The sequence below is a fragment of the Pleurodeles waltl genome, chromosome 7, assembly GCF_031143425.1.
Source record: "Pleurodeles waltl isolate 20211129_DDA chromosome 7, aPleWal1.hap1.20221129, whole genome shotgun sequence".
NCBI classification, from domain to species: domain Eukaryota; kingdom Metazoa; phylum Chordata; class Amphibia; order Caudata; family Salamandridae; genus Pleurodeles; species Pleurodeles waltl.
This window is the reverse complement of record NC_090446.1, coordinates 1,260,319,296-1,260,339,830: the sequence shown is the minus strand read 5'-3', so window position 1 is coordinate 1,260,339,830 and position 20,535 is coordinate 1,260,319,296. Positions and strand designations below refer to the sequence as shown.

At 44.4% G+C, this 20,535-nt stretch overlaps 1 protein-coding gene across 5 annotated transcripts in view; it reads right to left on the bottom strand.

Annotated features, from left to right (window-relative positions):
• LOC138246148 (cytosolic phospholipase A2 gamma-like) overlaps nucleotides 1–20,535 on the bottom strand; it is an 823,362-nt gene that overhangs the window by 434,105 nt on the left and 368,722 nt on the right. For all 5 annotated transcript variants that reach the window (XM_069200427.1, XM_069200426.1, XM_069200424.1 and 2 more), the window contains one exon: nucleotides 641–781. In XM_069200427.1, the coding sequence (XP_069056528.1) occupies nucleotides 641–781 (141 nt within the window). The remainder of the gene's footprint in view (nucleotides 1–640; nucleotides 782–20,535) is intronic.

Below are 20,535 nucleotides of genomic sequence, written 5' to 3'. Positions count from 1 at the left end.
TACTTACCTACATGCAGTCCTCGATGTTTTGGCTACGAAGCTTACCAGTTTACCAATTTTTGAGAAAATCTGCATAAAACCATAGATTTGTCGCTTCGGTAACAGGTATCCAATTCGTCCTCAAAATACAATACATACAATAAAAAGAAACTCAAAATATATTTTTCATAATTCACGCTGAAGATGGGAAAACACATTAAGTAGAGTACGAATATATTATTTTACATGAACATTTCCTTTCAGTCAGTCTTATGTCTTATGCAACTTCCACATGCAAATTTGACATCTGAGCTGTTTATTTGCTGGCAGGAACATGGCAGATACGGGCAAAGGAAGTCATCAGTGGCCCCCAGATAACTTCCTGTGTGTCAGGGCTCTTGACGCTTCTTACTAACAAAGCGGCTTTGGGGGTTTATTGTGTAAAAACAAAAATAAAGCACCTATTTGTGTCTGTCAAATCACTTTCATCAAGACTAAACAGTCGCTGTGGCAGATTATATTAAATAGGATGGACGATCTGATCCAGAGGAGACAATTCCTCCAGCTCCTCTGCAGTATAAACAGATCTGCCACCAGGGTCTAAATAATCTCAAAAGTGATTAGTTACATGTGTCTAAAGAAATATAAGTAGCACGCTTACCTTGTAAATAGCCCAGGTCTGGCTCAGGCAATGTTTCAACTAATTGTGTATTTTCAAATTTGCTTTCATAGTGTGTTGTTTCCACATACACGTGTTTGGCAGGAATTCCAGACCAATGAGGAGTAAACTCAAAATCATTTTCTGTAAAAAGATATTCACAAGAAAGAATGAGCTGCGTTGGGGGTACAGAAGATGGCTTACTTTTGGGTACTTATGTCTAAATATACTACTTTAAATTTAGAAAATCTGGAACCTGAAATGACAGAATATACCAACTATTTTGTAAAGATACCCAGTTCTTTTTTCACTTCAATTGCTTATACCACCTCAATTAATTGAATTGATAGACAAACGTAATATATATATATATATATATATATATATATATATATATATATATATATATATATAGTTTCCTGGCTGTCAGACAATTACTTGATCAGTGCTAGCCAGGACGACAAAGGCATATTGACCAGGTACCATGACATTGCATTTGAATATTTGGTCCAACAGAACCACAAGTGTGGCACATTGTTTAGAAATGGATTCCATTCAGATCAGCGTACAGGATTAAGGTATTGCAAAAATGTTGCTGATACTGTATGGGTACTGACCACTGGCTGCGCAAAGTAATCACAGAATGCCACACTGACAGATAAGTGAGAGTTAAGTGGGTGGGTGAAACCAGATTCTGCCGCTCTTCTCTAAGTTTTTAAATTGCACTTGTCTTGTTTTCTTTTAAAAACAAGGAAAGCTTTTCTTCTCCCGCCTAAGGATGACAGTGATTCTGTGATGGTCATCCCCAAGACCTTGCTAGGGGCAGCAACAACAATTATAAAGGCTTCCTAGTGTAATACATTCAGTGATCAGTTACAAGGGACAAAAAGAGTTGGCTTTGGAGACTTCCTTTCGCTAACAACTTAAAAGAGGTCCCTCACTTAAATTATTAAAAGAATCATGCGAGGCAAGAACGCTTTGATTCAGCGGTAAGTATGAAACTGATATATCATGTATTATATGCTAGCGTGAGACAGAATTTAGTGCATTGTATGGAGTTGTCACAAGGATTCCACTTTTTGCAGTTCTGTGCCATGGGACAACAGAACATCAAAATGCAGGGGCTGTGCCACTTCTGCCAAATCAATACTGTCATACCAAAATACCTAGCTAACTCACAATGCCTAACTTGCACTACTAACCTGACAGAATGGCAAGCAATTGTGGTGACCCAAAAATCACAACACTCTAGCCCCCTCTCAGGAAAGCATGGTGAAACAGGTCAGTCCTTTTCGTATATTATCTCAGTCATACATATCCTGAGCAACAGTAAAAAAGCCACAATGAAAGTACGCAATAATTTATTGCAGCTAACGTAGTATATTATGGAGCAAATTAGATGTGATTACAGTACTGGCAAGAGTTATAAAAATCTGAATAGCAGTTAGGAAACTGTGTAACACAAAACTGGCGACCATTATGCTAATCTAGTAGCCTAAGCCTATCCTGTTATGGCATGCTCAAGTAGGTTATTTTTATTATTAGTGTCTCTGGGACCAACAAACACCATACCTCTGTTTGTGTAGTCAAGTGATCCTTATAGGGAAGTGTAAACCCAGTTTATTCAGGCTGCAAGCTCCGGAGGGCATACGTTCGACAGATGGGTCAGCTCTGCTAGAATCCTACTCTCAAAAGTTAAACACTATGGGACCTAATTTATAGCATTATCTTGATATAGTGAAAAGCTACTGTGCTATGTTTATAGGAGCCTGGAAACGATTGCTGAACAGACAGAAAACAAAACCTGGAACTTGTTAAGCCCATAAAGCAGTCAGAGAGTTTACACACAGAATCCCAGGAACATGGCTGCACAACAAGTGACATTACAGTGTGTTTCAAAACAATGACACAGAAGAAAATTGTGCAGTGTGCAAAAGTGCAGAGCAAAAACATCATAATTACTAGAGTGCTAAGAAATGAGGCATAACTATTGTGAGTCCATGAATGGGCCTCTTGACAGAGTAAAAATAATTGTCTAAATATTGTCATGTTATTAAAAGGAAGAAGGCATTGGAGTTGCAGTGATTAGTTTCAGGAAGTGCCTATTGAGCTTCCTGCTGGGAAAATAATGCATTTTCACAACTATTTGATTAGCTGCAATATAAATAGTAGCATGCATAGAAGCAGCTGCCGTAAAAATACAAGAAAAGTGTGTAGGAAAGTACCATCTTGCCTGGCATGTTACCCCCATATTTCACTGTATGTATGTTGTTTTAGTCAATGTGTCACTGGGACCCTGCCAGGCAGGGCCCCAGTGCTCATAAGTATGTGCCCTGTATGTGTTCCCTGTGTGATCCCTAACTGTCTCACTGAGGCTCTGCTAACCAGAACCTCAGTGGTTATGCTCTCTCTTTACTTCTAAATTTGTCACTAACAGGCTAGTGACTAAATTTACCAATTCACATTGGCATATTGGTACACCCATATAAATTCCTAGTATATGGTACTGAGGTACCCAGGGAATCGGGGTTCCAGGAGATCTCTATGGGCTGCAGCATTTCTTTTGCCACCCACAGGGAGATCTGACAATTCTTACACAGGCCTGCCACTGCAGCCTGAGTGAAATAATGTCCACATTATTTCACAGCCATTTTACACTGCACATAAGTAACTTATAAGTCACCTATATGTCTAACCTTCACCTGGTGAAGGTTGGGTGCCAGGTTACTTAGTGTGTGGGCACCCTGGCACTAGCCAAGGTACCCCCACATTGTTCAGGGCAATTTCCCCGGACTTTGTGAGTGCGGGGACACCATTACACGCGTGCCCAGGCTGCCCTGGCCCAGGAAGGCAGAATAAAGGACTTCCTCAGAGAGAGGGTGTTACACCCTCTCCCTTTGGAAAAGGTGAGAAAGGCTGGAGAGGAGTAGCCTCCCCCAGCCTCTGGAAATGCTTTGATGGGCACAGATGGTGCCCATCTCTGCATAAGCCAGTCTACACCCGTTCAGGGATCCCCCAGCCCTGCTCTGGCACACAACTGGACAAAGGAAAGGGGAGTGACCACTCCTGACCCACCCCTGACTCCCCTGACCTGCACCTCCCAGGGGACGTGCCCAGAGCTCTTCCAGTGTGCCCCAGACTCTGCCATCTTGGATTCAGAGGTGTTGCTGGCACACTGGACTGCTCTGAGTGGCCAGTGCCTGCAGGTGACGTCAGAGACTCCTTCTGATAGGCTCTTACCTCTTTTAGTAGCCAATCCTCCTTCCTAGGTAGCCAAACCTCCATTTCTGGCTATTTAGGGTCTCTGCTTTGGGGATCTCACCAGATAATGAATGCAAGAGCTCATCAGAGTTCCTCTGCATCTCCCTCTTCACCTTCTGCCAAAGGATCGACCGCTGACTGCTCAGGATGCCTGCAAAACCACAACAAAGTAGCAAGACGACTACTAGCAACCTTGTATCGCTTCATCCTGCTGGCTTTCTCAACTGTTTCCAGGTGGTGCATGCTCTGGGGGTAGCCTGCCTCCTCTCTGCACTAGGAGCTCTGAAGAAATTTCCAGTGGGTCGACAGAATCTTCCCCCTGCAACCGCAGGCAACAAAAGACTGCATCACCGGTCCTCTGGGTCCCCCCTCAGCACAACGAGCGTGGTCCCTGGAACTCAGCAACTCTGTCCAAGGGACTCCCACAGTCCAGTGACTCTCCAGTCCACGTTTGGTGGAGGTGAGTCCTTGCCTTCCCACGCTAGACTGCATTGCTGGGTACTGCGTGATTTACAGCTGCTTCGGCTCCTGTGCACTCTTCCAGGAATTCCTTCAGGCACAGCCAAGCCTGGGTCCCCGACACTCCTTCCTGCAGTGCACAATCTTCTGAATTGTCCTCTGGCATCGTGGGACTCCCTTTTGTGACTTCGAGTGGACTCCGGTTCACTCCTCTTCCAAGTGCCTGTCCGGGTACTTCTGCGGGTGCTGCCTGCTTCTGTGAGGGCTCCCTGGCTAGCTGGGCGCCCCCTCTGTCTCCTCTTCCAAATGGCGACATCCTGGTCTCTCCTGGGCCACAGCAGCACCCAAAAACCTTTACTGCAACCCTTGCAGCTAGCAAGGCTTGTTTGCGGTCTTTCTGCATGGGAACACCCCTGCAAGCTTTTTCACGTTGTGGGACATCCATCCTCCAAAGGGGAAGTTCCTAGTCCTCTTCGTTCTTGCAGAACACTAAGCTTCTTCCAACTGGTGGCAGCTTCTTTGCACCCTCAGCTGGCATTTCCTGGGCTCCTGCCCACTCTCAACACTGTTGCGACTCTTGGACTTGGTTCCTTTCTCTTACAGGTACTCAGGTCTGGAAATCCACTGTTGTTGCATTGCTGGTGTTGTTCCTCTTGCAGAAGCTCCCTATCACGACTTCGGTGCTCTCTGGGGGTAGTAGGAGCACTTTACACCTACAGTCTTGGGGTGGGCTATTTTTCTAACCCTCACTGTTTCCTTACAGTCCCAGCGACCCTCTATAAGCTCACATAGGTTTGGGGTCCATTCGTGGTTCGCATTCCACTTTTGGAGTATATGGTTTGTGTTGTCTACTGTAACTTTACATTGCTTGCATTACTTCCTTTTGCTATTTACTGCATAATTTTGGTTTGTGTACATATATCTTGTGAATTTAACTTATCCTCATACTGAGGGTATTCACTGAGATACTTGTGGCATATTGTCATAAAAATAAAGTACCTTTATTTTTAGTACTTCTGTGTATTGTGTTTTCTTATGATATTGTGCATATGACACCAGTGGTATAGTAGGAGCTTTACATGTCTCCTAGTTCAGCCTTAGCTGCTTTTTCATAGCTACCGTCTATCAGCCTAAGCTGCTAGAAACACCTCTTCTACACTAATAAGGGATAACTGGACCTAGCACAGAGTGAAAGTACCCTTGGTACCCACTATAAGCCAGGCCAGCCTCCTACAAAGTGTAACTATTTTTCCCAGTTGCTAGCTAAATAGTATATACTCTACACTGGCGTGGGAGCCATGCAAATAACGAGTAAACTTCACTATTTACCTGTCCACTGGCTAAACAGCAGAGGTTATGCACTATCTGGCTGACAAGCATGCAGATAGCAAAGCCACTTTACTAGTTACCTGGTCTGTGACTAACAAACATAAGTTTTGTATGGCCAGTGGTCAAGCAAACAACAACTTCACTCAGCTGCCATACAAATGGCAGACATGTAAATAGCAAAAAAAAATCATTATTTACCGGGCTGCTGGTTAAAAGGCAGAAATGATGTGCTACTTGGCCAGTGACCTTGAAATTAGCATAGAAACTTCACTATTTTCCTTGCTGCTGGGTAGCTAGCAGAAATTATGTACTATCTGGCCAGTGACCTTTCAAATGGCAAATAAATTTCATGATATACAGAGCTGTTGGCTAAGTAGCAGACATAATGTACCATTTGGCTGGTGGACTGGGAGTTCTTTATGAGAAAGGCTATCCCTATTTAAACAAACTGTAAGGGATTCTAACACTCAGATACTGCTCTTCGGAACCTGCTTGTATGTATGTAAGATGTATTTGAGTATATATCTAATTTTCCTATCTTTTAGAGTGACTACAGAAGACGCCCCAAGGACAGACCATAAGGCAATGCCCCCTTAGCCACTAGGTAATATAAGAACCTACATGGGAAATGTTCATGTGTTTTTCCTCATATGAGCCTTGTCACCTGTGTACACATGTTGCTTATGAAAAAACGTGTCACATGTGCCACGTTTGTATTTTAATGTATTTTAATGTCTCTCTGAATACTTAAGAGAAAATTGCTAGACAATTGTGTGGTGTATACATTGGAACATACATACTATGTAGTTGTCTACCACATTGCTACTGCTGCCTTCTATTGGTTTTATCTCCGCACCAGGTAAAATTACCTTGTGACTGCTACACAGGAGGTAGGTCCTCTCCATTTGTTTTTCACACCTTTACCCTAACTAAAAAGAGGGACCCACCAAAACACCCTGATGAATGCCTGAGTCCAAGTTAGGCTGTCTAAGGGCAGAAACATACTGGCACCACAGAGGTAAGCAAGGGCCATGACCATGGCCATGACCCTAGTGTCCTCTGATTACACCTTAAAGTATTTTTACATATCCCTAGTATACTACCTAATAACGGATACTTTGTGGTTTACTCTAAGGGATTTTTAACAGCACCAACTGGATCCCAGATATGTATCCAGAAAAATCAATTTCTAAGAACTCCCTCTAAATAATTCAACTTGTGTCAAGTCTACCTTGGTGGTACCATCTTAACAGGGTGGGACAAGATGGCCTATGAATGAAAATGTCACATTACGTGAGTGAGCCCATCTCATCCAAATCTATGACTTGCCAAGATTTAGAGTGGGAAAGTGTCAAGAGAAAGACAGCATCTCCAAATAAGCATTTAAAGGTAGTGTTTAAAATCTCCCACATAGGTTACTGTTGGAAATGGCCTTTCTGCAGGGTCACCCCCAAACCTTTTGCCTTCCTCCTTCTCTTTTTCTGACCTCATTTTTGCTGGCTTTAGGACTTTGCCCACTTTACCACTGCAAATCATTGTGAAAGTGCATACACTCTCTCCTTAAAACATGGTGACATTGGCTCATACCCAATTGGCTTATTTAATTTACTTGTAAGTCCCTAGTCAAGTGCACTACATTTGCCCAGGGCCTGTAAATTAAATGCTACTAGTGGGCTGCAGCACTGGTTATGCCACCCACATAAGTAGCTCCCCAACCATTTCTCAGGCCTGCCTCTGCAGTTCCTGTGTGTGCAGTTTCACTGCCACTTCAACTTGGCATTTAAAAGTACTTTCCAAGCCTTAAACTCCCCTTTTTCTGCATATAAGTCACGCCTAAGGTAGGCCCTAGGTAGGGTGCTATGTTGGTAAAAGGCAGGACATGAACATGTGTGTTCTATATGCCCTGGTAGTGTAAACCTCCTAAATTCATTTTACACTGCTGTGCGGCCTGTTACTTTCATAGGATAGCAATAGGGCTACCCTAATATACTGTTTGTGTGGTAGATCCTGATCTGAAAGGAGTAGCCAGGTCATATTTAGTATGGCCAGAATGGTGATAAAAATCCTGCTTGATGGTGGAGTTGGATTTTTTGTTACCAATTTAGAAATGCTACTTCTAGAAAGTGAGTATTTCTCTACACTTAAATCTTAAATCTGTGCCTTCCAATCCACGTCTGGCTATGTTCAGTTGACAGCTCCTTTGTGCATTCACTCAGACAAACCCCAAACACAGGATGCTCAGCCTCACTTGCATACATCTGCATTTTGAATTGGTCTTCCTGGGCTGGGAGGGTGGAGGGCCTGACACTTACATGTCAAAGGACAGTAGCCTGCCCTCACACAAAGGACTGCCACACCCCCTACTGGGACCCTGGCAGACAGGATGGAACTGAAAGTGGACCTTGTGCACTTCTAAGCCATTATTTGAAGTCTCCCCACTTCAAAGGCACAATTGGGTATTTAAACAGGGCCTCTGCCCCTACCAACTCAGACACTTCTGAAATAGACACTTCTGAGGTAGACACTTCGATTTCATGAGACACTTCCTGGAAAACCTGAACTAGAAACTGCAACCTGCCAAGAAGAACTGCCTGGCTTCCCAAAAGGACTTACCTGACTGCTTTGTGTGAAGGACTGCTGCCTTGCTGTTGCCCTGCTGCCTTGTTGCTCTCTGACTATGCTGAGAAGGGCTTGGATAGAGCTTGCCTCCTGTTTCCTGCAGTCTCAGGTCCAAACAATACTTCATCTCTACAAGAAGAACTCCCTGTGTGGCGAAAATCAACGCACAGCCTGCCAGAAACGACGCACAGCCTGCATTGCAGTGAACAATTCACTGCACGCTGAACTGGAATGACGCAGCCTGACTTCGTAATGAGAAGATCAACGCAGCCCCAGCGTAGCAACCGGAAATTCTACACATGGCCCACTGGATCGACGCACAGCCGAGCCGGAACAATGCAGCCTGACTTCCTGAGAGGAATCGAAGCAGCACCTTCCGTGTGGTCAAAATTTCTACGCAACACCTACCTGATTGAAACAGAGACTGTGACTTCGTCACTGCCTGATTTCAACGCATTGCCCCCGGGGCGTCCAAAAACCCACAACCTGAAGTGGATCCAAGACCGAGCACCTGGAATCGACGCAAAGCCTTCCTTGTGTGAAAAATAAATGACACATCACTGTGTGTGGCCCAAGAAATTGACGCACACCTCCCTGTTTCCCACGCATCTCCTCCTCTGCGGTTCTTTGTGGAGATTCTGAACGAAAACCAGGTACTTTGTTCATTTGTACATTTATTGCTTTTAAGAGACTAAAGACACTTTTTTATCATTTTCACAGTGATATTCCAAAATACACATATTGCATTTAAATTGTTTTGACCTGCATCAGATAAATATTATATATTTTTCTAAACACTGTGTGGTGTATTTTTGTGGTGTTCTACTGTGTTATTGCATGACTTATTGCACAATACTTTACACATTGCCTTCTAAGTTAAGCCTGACTGCTCAGTGCCAAGCTACCAGAGGGTGGGCACAGGATGATTTGGTTTGTGTGTGATTTACCCTGACTAGAGTGAGGGTCCTTGCTTGGACAGAGAGTAACCTGACTGCCAACCAAAGACCCCATTTCTAACAGTTACCATGCCATTTTGTGTTTGGGATAATTTTCAAATGACTTTACTTGGCTGTAGCTCAGACACAGGGTTTGTGGTGATCGCACTGATAGCAGTAGCAATAGTGCTGGCTCTAAGCAGGTGTATCCAATACAAGGATATAATAAAGCCTGGGAATCTCTGTACCTGGCTGTCATCTGTCTTCTTGAGCAGTCATCAGGAACAAACATAAGGGCAGGCCATGCTTCAAAATGTTGCCATCTTTAAGTAGAGAAATATCCGACCTACTCCAAACTTCTACCTTCTACCCTCTAACAAAGATCTTACAGAACGTCTGAGGGTGGCCTTTTCTCCATACTCACTCATTTCAATGCCTGGGTCCCCAGCCACAGAGATTCAGCCATACACTGCCACTGTGTAAGAAAGCTGTATCTACTCTCCACACATGCCATGCTAAACCAGGGACTACCCACAAACCTACCCATGGGTCCTAGCACTTAGAGTTTCGGCTCATACAGAGTCTTACTAATACACATTTGCTACATAACCATATCCACTATAAATACTTGAACATGAAATGTCAGGGCAGAGGGCTGAAAGTCTCACAGACTACTTTACTAGTCTTTACTCCCAGTGCCTCTTTGCTGGACATTCCCCGCTCCTTGTCATATGTATCTCTACCACCCTTCATCTATCCCTCAGAGATTCACAGACCATGTGCAAGGTACTGAAGCTATCACTGCTAGCCTTGGTTCCTAGTGCTATCACAGTTGGCAATCATATCCCTTTGTTACTCAGAATCTTTCTGTCAACCATCTGAGGTAATCTATGTGGAGCCTCCCTCAGCCCCTTCTTCTGCTCATCGGAGTCTTTATATGATTCTGCATGTCTCTTCAGTGATCAGTGTCACCTTTTGACCCCCTTTGATAGCTCTTTTTCATCCATTCACCCATACATTCTTATGCCAATATCAGTCCCTTTGCACTCTGATCCATTCTCAGGCTGCGGTGCCAGCATCTGCTAATACTCAGTGGTTAGAGTGTAACTGACCTGGCTTTTTTATTCACATGCTCTGATTTTTCACCAAATGGCAGTTCTATTAGTGGGCTGAAAAAGGTGGGTGTTTCTAGGGGCTGGCAGCATACAAATGACTAAGAACTATTTGCAGAAGAACTCATAGGTGACCTCCTGTTCCCAATCTTCTTCCTCTTCGACCGGGTCCTTCTGGTAGGGATCTGCCTCCTGGTCCAGCCCTCCTTTCCTGGCTTGTTTTGGTCCTTGGGGTCCTCATCCTGGCCCTGGTCTGAATAGTTCTCATCACTTTGCTACAGATTTCCTAAATCTAGTACTCCTGGTTCTAGTCCTTCCTGACTCATCCTAGCCCTGTACCTGGCCCTTCCTTCAATTCGGCCTTCCTGGTTTTGGTAGTACTGATCCTTCCCTCCCTTATCCTGCTGGTCAGCTGGGTCCTTCCCTATCTAGCCCCATTGCTCTGGTTCTTCTAGGTGTGGAACTCCTAGTACTCCTGGTTTGGATCATCCTGAGTCTTTAAGTCCTGGTCTCTGTCCCCATGGTCCACCTGGTATTTCGTCCACTACCTGGTCCTCCTCATTAGGTCCTCTTCGGCTGTCCTGGTCATTTTGGCTCTGATCTAGTCCCATTGGTCCTCATGGCTCTGGGTGTCCTGGTCCCTGATCCTTGCCAACCTGTTCCTGATAACCCAGTTCATTGTCCTCCTGCTCTGCTTGGTACTTCACATTTTGGCTGCTTGGTTCAAATCCCTCTGGTCCTCCTACCCCTGTTCTTGCTTATCCTGATACATCTAGTCCACCTTATTCTCCATATCTGACCCCTGGTCTTAATGGCCCTACCTCACCTGCTTCAGATGTGGCTTGTTCTCCTATGCTTTCTCCATCTTGTCATAATACTCTTGGCCATGGTCCCTCTGCTCCTTGTCATCCTGGTTCTTGACTAATTTGTACACTTGTGCCTGATTTAGATCTTAATGGGAGGTCTGTCGTTCCTTCGTGACAGCTGTTAGATATTGATAGTTTGATAGTTTAGCAAAAATGATTACACACACCTGTATGGGTACATTTTTCATTTGAGATTAATGTGACGTTTTGTGTAGGTGTCCATTAGCATGAAGGCAGCATGGACCGAATTAGTAAATGAGAATAAAATAAACAGGTGTGTGTCTTTAAATTTCTTAAACAACAACATTACACACATATGCATTGGACCTTATTATACAATGTTATGTTGTGTTGTGTTATTTTATGTTATGTTATGCTAATGTTATGTTATGTTATGTTATGTTATGTTGTGTTATGTTATGTTATGTTATGGTGTATGTTATGTTATGTTACGTAATAGATCACATAGCTGCCCCAACATTGTGGCTTCCCAGTGTTGGCCTATCAAACAATCAACTGCAGAAGTCAGCACCCCAAGAAGGGGAGAGAAACTAGATGGAGAAAAGCCATGTCTTGAGAGACTACCTAAAAAGGTAGTTGATTCTGGATGTTTGTGATAGAAAGAGGAAGTACATTCCAGAAAGAAAAGGCCAGGGCACTGAAGGACCAGCCCCCCCACTCTGACTCTTCTGACTCAGGGAACTATAGCCAGCTTACGGTTGGCAGAATGCAGGGAGCAAGTGGGACAATATGATAACATAAGGTGGCTCAAAATCAGGGCCCCCTGAGTGAAAAGAATATTTTTTGGCAATTCAGAGAGTCTTATAATGAATACTCTTATCCACAGGGAGCCAATGTATCCTACGCAGAAGACCAGAGGCAGAACATGACTTCAGGAGGAAGAAGATCAACTTAGCAGCAGCATTTTGGGCAACCTGTAGTTTCTTTGTAACAGATATATTGGCTCCTAGGTATAGAATGTTGCAGTAGTCCGATCGGGACAAAATAACTACCTGGATGACAGTTTGATGGGTGTAAGGATCAAAAAGGCCCAGGATTGGTTTAAGGCTTCTCAGGGGACCAAAGCAGGTGCCACCAACTGATTCAGCATTGACCTTAAAGGCCAGGGTGTTATCTATCCACACTCCTAGATTTTTGACGCAGGACTTATGGATGGGGGAAACCCAAGGGAAGAAGGCCATCAGTGGTCGTCCCAGAAAAGAGTTTGTTTGCCTAAAAGAAGAATCTCTGTCTTCTTAATGTTGAGGCATAGACAATTGTTCATCAACCATTCTGCCACTGCAAGCAAACCTTTTGGCCCAGTCTTGCGATGGTTGAAAGTACAAGTTGAGTGTTGTCTGCATGCGATATCAGAGTAAGCCCTATAGATTGCACAACGTGGGCTAAAGGCCGGATTATACATGTGGTGCTTAATGACAAACTTTGAGGAATGCTGTACTGTAGCCCATAAGGCTGAGAGCTATACAGGGGAGAGATGACCTCAAAGGAGCACTCAGAAAGAAAATAGGCTAACCAAGAGAGTCCAACTCTTCCTATTCCAATATTCCACAAGCGTGCAAGTAAAATGTGATGAGACACTGTGTCAAACATGGCTGTTAGGATGAGCAGGATCAAGGCTGTGGGTCTGCCTTTATCCAAAAAACTATGACGATGCTCAGAAACAGCAAGGGGTGCAAATTCTATGCTATGCACAGGTCAGAATCCATTTGAGATGTGTCTAAGCTGTGGTTATCCTCTAGAAAGGTGGTTAGGATGCCATTGTCGTAACGCTCTGTGACCTTTGCAAGAAAGGGTAGGAGGGAAATAAGATGGAAGTTTTCAGGCTTGGAGATGTCTAAAGATGGTTTCTTAGGAAGCAGGATTACTTTAGCATGCTTCCATGGGCCAGGCACAAGCCGGTGAACAGAGAAAGATTGACCAGTTCTAAGCTGGGGGGAATAAGCTAGTCCTATAGTTTAATAAAAATGTCTGGCTTAATTGGGTCATCAGGAGAGCAAGATTTCACTTGGTTGCAAAGAGTATGAAAGGAAGACAGGCATAAAACGGGAAATGTGCTTAGCAAGGCCCCTGAAGCATTGTATGCTGCCGGTGTCAAAGCCTCAGACCGTGCCACAAGGTTTACCAGGGGAAAGTGCAAGTAAATGCCCTTGATCTCATTTGAGAGGTAGCCTGCTAATCTGTTACAGTGAGCACTAAAGATTACGATCGGGTCAGCTGAGAGCACTGGTTTCATGAGGCTATTCACCAGGCTGATGATTTCTGTAGCAGGGTTCTTACTGGGTACTATTTTGCCCTGGTATTCATGATCAGTTTGTGATAGAATTTAATAGTTCATCTTTGTAGAACTTTTTTGGGGGGAGTCATATGTTCTCCTCCAGAAGTGTTCTAAGGCCTTGCAATGATTTTTAGCCATGATTAGGGCCTCATTGAATCGAGGGGACTAGGCAGAGACCTGTCTAACTGGAATAAAAGCATCTAATGGAATGGTAAGCCAACAATCTAGAGTGCTATTTGCAGTCTAAAGAATAGGGGTCAGCTGAGGGTGACTTGCATCAATGAACTGGCTACATTTTAGAAGATTGAGCTTTTGCCATGGACATTTAAGTATGTGTTCTGAGGTGGGCATAGTCTACTTGCGAAGTAAGTGAATGATCAAAGGGATCAAAAAATGATCGGTCCAGAACTTAGGTCGGTGTGCTGTAACGTGTAGGGTGCTAATATTAGAAAACACAGGGTGCAGTAGGTGACAGATGGAATGTGTGGCACCTTCCATGAGTTGAGTTGGCTGCATAGCCAATAAAATTGGCCATATTATTATCCTGGGGGCCTCTAGATAGAGATTGAGGGCTCCTGTTGAAATTTGTCAATTTGATGATCAGAGGTGTAATAACATTTATTAATGCCTCCTTGAAAGCTTTGGAGGGACCAAGGGGATGATAGGTTAACAGACCAGAAAAGGTATGGTTTTTGGTCAGGAAGCTTGTAAAAAAAGCCACATTCACAGTATGTAATGGTGTATTGCGACAGCCTACAGGTGTGCGTATCTTCATAATTCACAGCAATGCCGCCACCTCTGCCACTTGTTGCATTGAATTTCTTTAAGAGTTAATCAGAGGAAAGTGGCAAGGCAGGTTCTGCAACTGATGACTGGCCCATCCAGGTCTCTGTGAAAAGTAAAAGATCAGGAGCATTGTTGTAAATAAAATCATAAATATTGGCATGGTGTTTAACCAAGGACCAACAGTTAATGCTGTAGAGCTTATATTCCTTGGTCCTAGAAGGGGATGTATGCATGACAGGTTTGGAGAGATAGCCTGCTGATCGACCCAGATGGATCTTAAAACCACAGGACCTGCAACTATATATATAATATATGTTTCTCTGGTGCCCACACATATGAGCAGCATGACTGTGAGGAGAGTGTGAGTGTGTGAAGTTCAAGAGGAGAGAAGACTAACCCGTGGGAGCTCAAAGGGGCAGGGTGTCTGGCCCCTGGCGCCATCGAGGCACGAATGGGCACAGATGGGCACAGATGGGCTTGCCTTTGCCGAATTTGCTGTGTGTCTCTGCTGCAGAGTTCATTAAGTAACTTGGGAGCTCTAACAGGCTCCTCCCTGCTCGTCCTCCAATTGGTTCCCCCTGAGCCAATTGGTGTGAGGCAAATAGCGGGCAGAGAGAGGCCAGGGGCAATGTGTGCACAAGAGTTTCCACAAGTTATTTAATTTGTTTAAAAAAAAAGTTGTAAGAAGTGTATTTAAAAGAATGGCATGAGCCCAAGTTGCCTTTTGCAACAGCAGAATAAAGCGCAGACAAGCGGCAGTGGGATATTGAGTGCAGCGCCTGCTTGTAAGTATTTATTAAGAGTGCAAGAGATAATGTAACCACACAATTCTGATGGCAACAGTTCAAAAAAGTCACTGGAGACTACCGGGTTGATTTGCGCTGTGATCAAGTAGCAGCAGCAAAGGAATGACTTGTACAATCAGGTTCATGGTGACAAGGCACGTGAAATGTAACAAGGCACGTGAAATGTAGAAAAAAGGTAAGTTTTGACCTTATATGCCTTTGAATCTGCCAACTCAAGTGAGGAGATTTAGCTGCCAAAGTTACTTTGGTGGGAAAGCACATCATGATTGACCTGGTGGTAAAACAGGCTGTAGTCCCGCCACCAGCTGTTTTGGCTATGTTGCAGTCAATGCAGGTGTGAAATTCTAGCAGTGGTGGTGGTTTGCCGATGGACTTTTGTTCATGGGCCTGCCAACATCAAAATAAAGCGGGCAAACCACATAGTCAGCAGATGGATTATACTACTGAAAAGCAAAGGCAGGACCATCAACATCTAAATCAGGCCCTTAGTCTTGATCCTTCTTGCTCCGGTCATCCTGTTCCTAGCCTCACAGCATGGTCATCCCGGGCTCCTCTCATCCTGTTTTTTTCTTGACCTGCTCCACATTTTCCACCTTGTTCTTAGGTCTTTATCCTCCTGGGCCTCCATGACTTGCCTTTACTTTTTGCGTTGATTGTGGTCCTACTGATCCTCTTTGCCCAGTTCTCTCACTTCTTGTCCTGATGGCTTTTACTCTTTGGGCATCTACTGATGATTCCCTAGGATGAAGTATGGCCTCATTTATATGTTGGTAAAGGCATCACAGTATACACACCACCAACATGAAGCTGTGCCACCCAGGTTTAAACTTGAGCAGACCTTCAGTATGGTTATAGCAGTGTCAACTCTGTCACTGCCATAATTAGTCAAATCAGCATGAACAGCCATACAGGCATTATTTTACTGTCTATCACTGCCAGGCAAACCTTGGCGGTGAGGAACAGTAAAAAGCATAAAATGCTTCCCCCTCTTTGGGGCATTAATCTCATTGTGAGGCTCGCATTGAATACATTCACTATCCATTTCATACTCAATCCACAATCCACAATTTGTAATAATGTGCAACCATTTGTGATATTATATCTGCTCATTCCAATTTTTTTAAAGCAGCCTATTTTAAGTAACTATAGCACATGCTCCAAAGAAACTATAACTTGCACCTTCACTATACACCAATAACTACTCCAGATATTACATCACTTGTGACATCTTCTATTACATCATTGATAATCTCACTGTAACATTTGCAATAACGTTATTGATGAGAAAACTATATATGGCAAGAGCGCAAGTTATAGTTACCTTAGGGCATGTGTTATAGTTACTTGAAATAACTGTAACTGTAACAGCTCAATTTCTATGGTTTTGTGGGTGTAAAATCTGAACCTAATAATAACTTCTCTGTCACCATTGTTTTTTTGTTTTTTTAGTTAACTATTTTATATATATATATATATATATATATATATATATATAAATATACAAACACCACCCAGGTAGTTATAGGTAGGATTGTTTGGTTTGCTAATAACTTCGGCACAGTTTGATAAATCTTCATAAGACTTCCCAAAAGAAACAAATTCACCTTAGCTCCTTCCTGAAACGTTTTGGGTGATCCGTAAAGTGGGGGCTGAGAAAAAAAGGGGGGTCAAAAAAGTAAATTTCTCCATGGATTTTATATAAACTTCTTTAAAAAGTGTTACATCAAAAACTGCTGAATGGATTTACACCAAATTTGAAAGTAAACTAGTTCTTGCTCTGCAGGATATGCTTTTTGTGATTTAGTGTAAATCTGCTGAATTGTCTTTTTGAAAATCAAAGGTATAAATATACTTGTATATCTGGACCGTTGGGTCCACAAGATGCTCATGGGAGCACCAATTTAAAACTAGAGCATTCTGATTGGCTAGGGAACTTTTTTCATTTGGGCCAATTGGCTCCCACAGGAGTCAGACTCCACTGGGAGCAAGCGCTCTGTCTGGCTGTCAGCAATATGAGAAATATGTTTGTGGCTGACATTGCAAAACTTTGGAGTTTGTCCCCTGTGCTGAAGTAAAGAAACAAATAATGAAAGGGAACAGAGTAGATATTTCCTCCCCCCCCCAAGGCCACATGGGGGGGGTCCAGAGGGACCAAGGGCCAAAAGAAAAAAGAAAATCTTGTTGGACTCCTGAAGGATTGGGTCAAAAGGGGCAAAACAATAAAGAAAAATTGTAGCTGCTATTTTGTTATAAATATATATGTGGATATATATGGAGAGGTAGCATCAGTCGGTCCCCCCTGCCCTGCCCATTTAGGGCCAAGGGGATTACATCCCCAGAGCTAAATACCTATAACGGTAGGGAGAAATGCAACCCCACTCCCTGAACTGTTCATGATCCTGGGGACCCCATCTCCGGGCCCAATTTATTTCTTAAGTGTTAAGGAGATTGGGCAAAAACACCACTCCCTGTTCCATTTTCACCCCTAGAGACCCCTTTAACCGGGGCCCAATTTAGGGATGTGCAGACCCCCATTCCTGAGACACATTCAACCCCAGGGACACCATTCCATGGGACCCAAAGTATTTAATGAGGGCAAGGGGGCTGAGTGGCTAACTGCCTGAGCCTTAACAATGGCTTGGTGGCCCCATTCCCCAGGGCTGCCACTTTTATCTAAAGGGAGAGGAGCTGCACAGCCCTCCTCACTGAGTCTTTATGGCCTCAGGGCCCCAATTCCCGGAGCAGGGTCACTTGCTGTGTCCTAAGGAGCCCACTCCTGGTGCACAGTACTTTCCATGTCGCACTGAAGCGAGCAGGGAAACATGTTTTTTCCCGTCTAGTGGGGGAATATTAAAATTTCTTGTGAAATGGGAGCAAACACAAAGGGGGTTATTCCAACTTTGGGGGAGGTGGTAATCCGTCCCAAATGTGACGGATTTACCACCAGCCGTATTACGAGTTCCATAGGATATAACGGACTTGTAATACGGCTGGTGGTATATCCGTCACTTTACCGTCACTTTTGGGACGGATTACCACTTCCTCCAAAGTTGGAATAACCCCCAAAGTCTGCTCCCAGCTGGTGGGAGGTTTTAAAATTCTCCTGATGACTGGGAGCAGGCTTGTGAGCTGTTTCTCATCCCCCACTAATGCAGGTAGGGATACAATGCTTCTCCCTAGAGAAAGCAGCATAAACAGCAGTTTGCTCCGGATGGGAACAATGCCAGCTCTCTCACCGTGTGGGGAGCAGGTTGGGGCCATGTGGTACCCCACTGTTGTGCTTGGTGGGTGCCCTGGGTGTGAACAGTGGCACTAACCTTTAAATGATGTGGGCCCTGGGGGATGGGCACAAAATTGGCTCAGGGAAGAGGACCACCCTAACCCCTCCACTTTTAAATATGGCCCTTGGAAATGGGGCCCCCAGGGCATAATAAGGCTTGGGTAGGGGAGCTAAAAGGCCCCACCCCCTTTTTTATTCAGTTTGGCCCCAGGAAATGGGGCCTCCGGGGCATAAAAAGGCTCAGGGAGAGGGGCTGGGCAGTCCCCATCCCCTTATATAAAAACAAACTTACTCAGATTTTGGAGTCCCCAAAGCCTGAGAAGGCTTGGAGAGGGCTGTTGTGCTTCCCCACTCTGTTTAATTGTATTCAGCCCCAGGCGATGGGGCCCCCAGCCCCCTTTAAAGCTTGAGAAATGGGGCCACATGGAGACAGACCATTAAGAGGGCTAAACTTACATGAGCCGTAAGGACCCGGGAAGCCTAATCCATGAGCACGAGTGCTAATGAGACTAGAGAGTACCAGGAGTAAACAAACAGATGAGGAGGAAAAAGACTAAGGGTGCAGGGCCCAGGGCGACAAGGAACAGGAGGGCAAGGAGAATGTTGAACAAGTAAATCTGGATCCAGTAGATAAGGGGCCATAAGTTATAGAAGGACCAGTGGGTAGAAGGAACAGAAGGTCCTGGACCAGCATGATGAGCTGGACCAGAGGGATGATGATGACCAGGTATATTGACCAAAGAGGACCAGAACCAGGGGAACAAGGTTAAAAAGGACCAGAAACAGGAGAAACTTGACCAATTACATCAGATCCAGAAGGACCAAGGGGCCAGAAGCAAATGGACCAGGACTCGGAAAAGCACAACAGGAAAAGACCAGGGCATGCAAGACCAGAAGACCCTAGGTGTCCAGGACCAGGAGGAATAAAAAGAACCAGTAAATCCAAACCCAGTGAGACCAGGGTCAGAAGCTCAATTAGGGTCGGATTTTAGGGGACCCAAATTAGGGTGATAATGACTACATGAACCAGGATGACCCAACACATAGGGCCTAGGAGGACCAATGGCAGAAGCATAAGGAAGACCAGAACAGAAGTACCATTACTAAGAGGACCATGACAGAAGGGACGAAGGCTAAATGGACAAGAACAAGGTGAAACAGGCAAACAAGGAGACAAGAAGGACTAGTAGGACCAGAGGACTGGGAGACTAGGAGGGCAAGGGAAAACAAGGCCACTGTGACCAACACCAGAAAAGCTGATATGCGTTGGCCAGACAAATGAATACCAGAAATACATAAACCAGGCAGATCAGTAACAGAAGGATTAGGAACCAGAATAAGGGTGAAGAAGATGAACAGACCCAGGACTGGAGGCCTGTGAAACAGGAGACACAGGATCCTGAAGACCATTGGCAGGAGTACATAGGAATTACTAGGACTAGGATGTAAAGGGACAGAAAGTTCTAAGGCTGTCATGAACTGGATGTCCAGGATCATCAAAACTAGCCAAAATGACTTGTTGAGGGCCAGGATAACTTATCAAGGAACCACAAGGTTAAGGAGCAGGAGAACAAGGGTCAGGATGATCAAGACTATATTAAGGAGGACTGTGTGAATCAGTACAAGGAGACCAGGATAAGTAGACTAGGTATTCTAAAGACCAAGGAGAACAGGTCCAGGATTACCAGAGCAAGAAACACTAGATGGAATAAAACGTCACTGACCGGGAAGATTAGAAACGTGGATAAGAAAGCTAAAACGATCAGGACCTATAGAACCATGGCTTGGCTTACAAAATGTGTCAGATCAATCATCTTGGGTAGTAGGGCCATGGTGTGAAGGATCAGATGTAAGAAGGCTAACCACAGTCAGGAAGATCAGAACAGTGGACAGTGATGGCTCAGAGGACCAGTGCCAAAATGGACAGGTGCAGAAGGACCCCAACAAGATTAACCTGGATCAAGAGGGTCAAGACATTGGGTAAAATATCAGTAGGACTAACAGGACAAAGAGGACCAGGAGAACCCAACTCAAAAGGACTAAGGTTAAGAGGGTCAGGACCCAGGAGGCTAGATGGACGAAAGGTACCAGCAGAACCAGGACCTACGCTACTAGGGTTAGAAGGTTCAGGGTGAGAAGATACAAGACC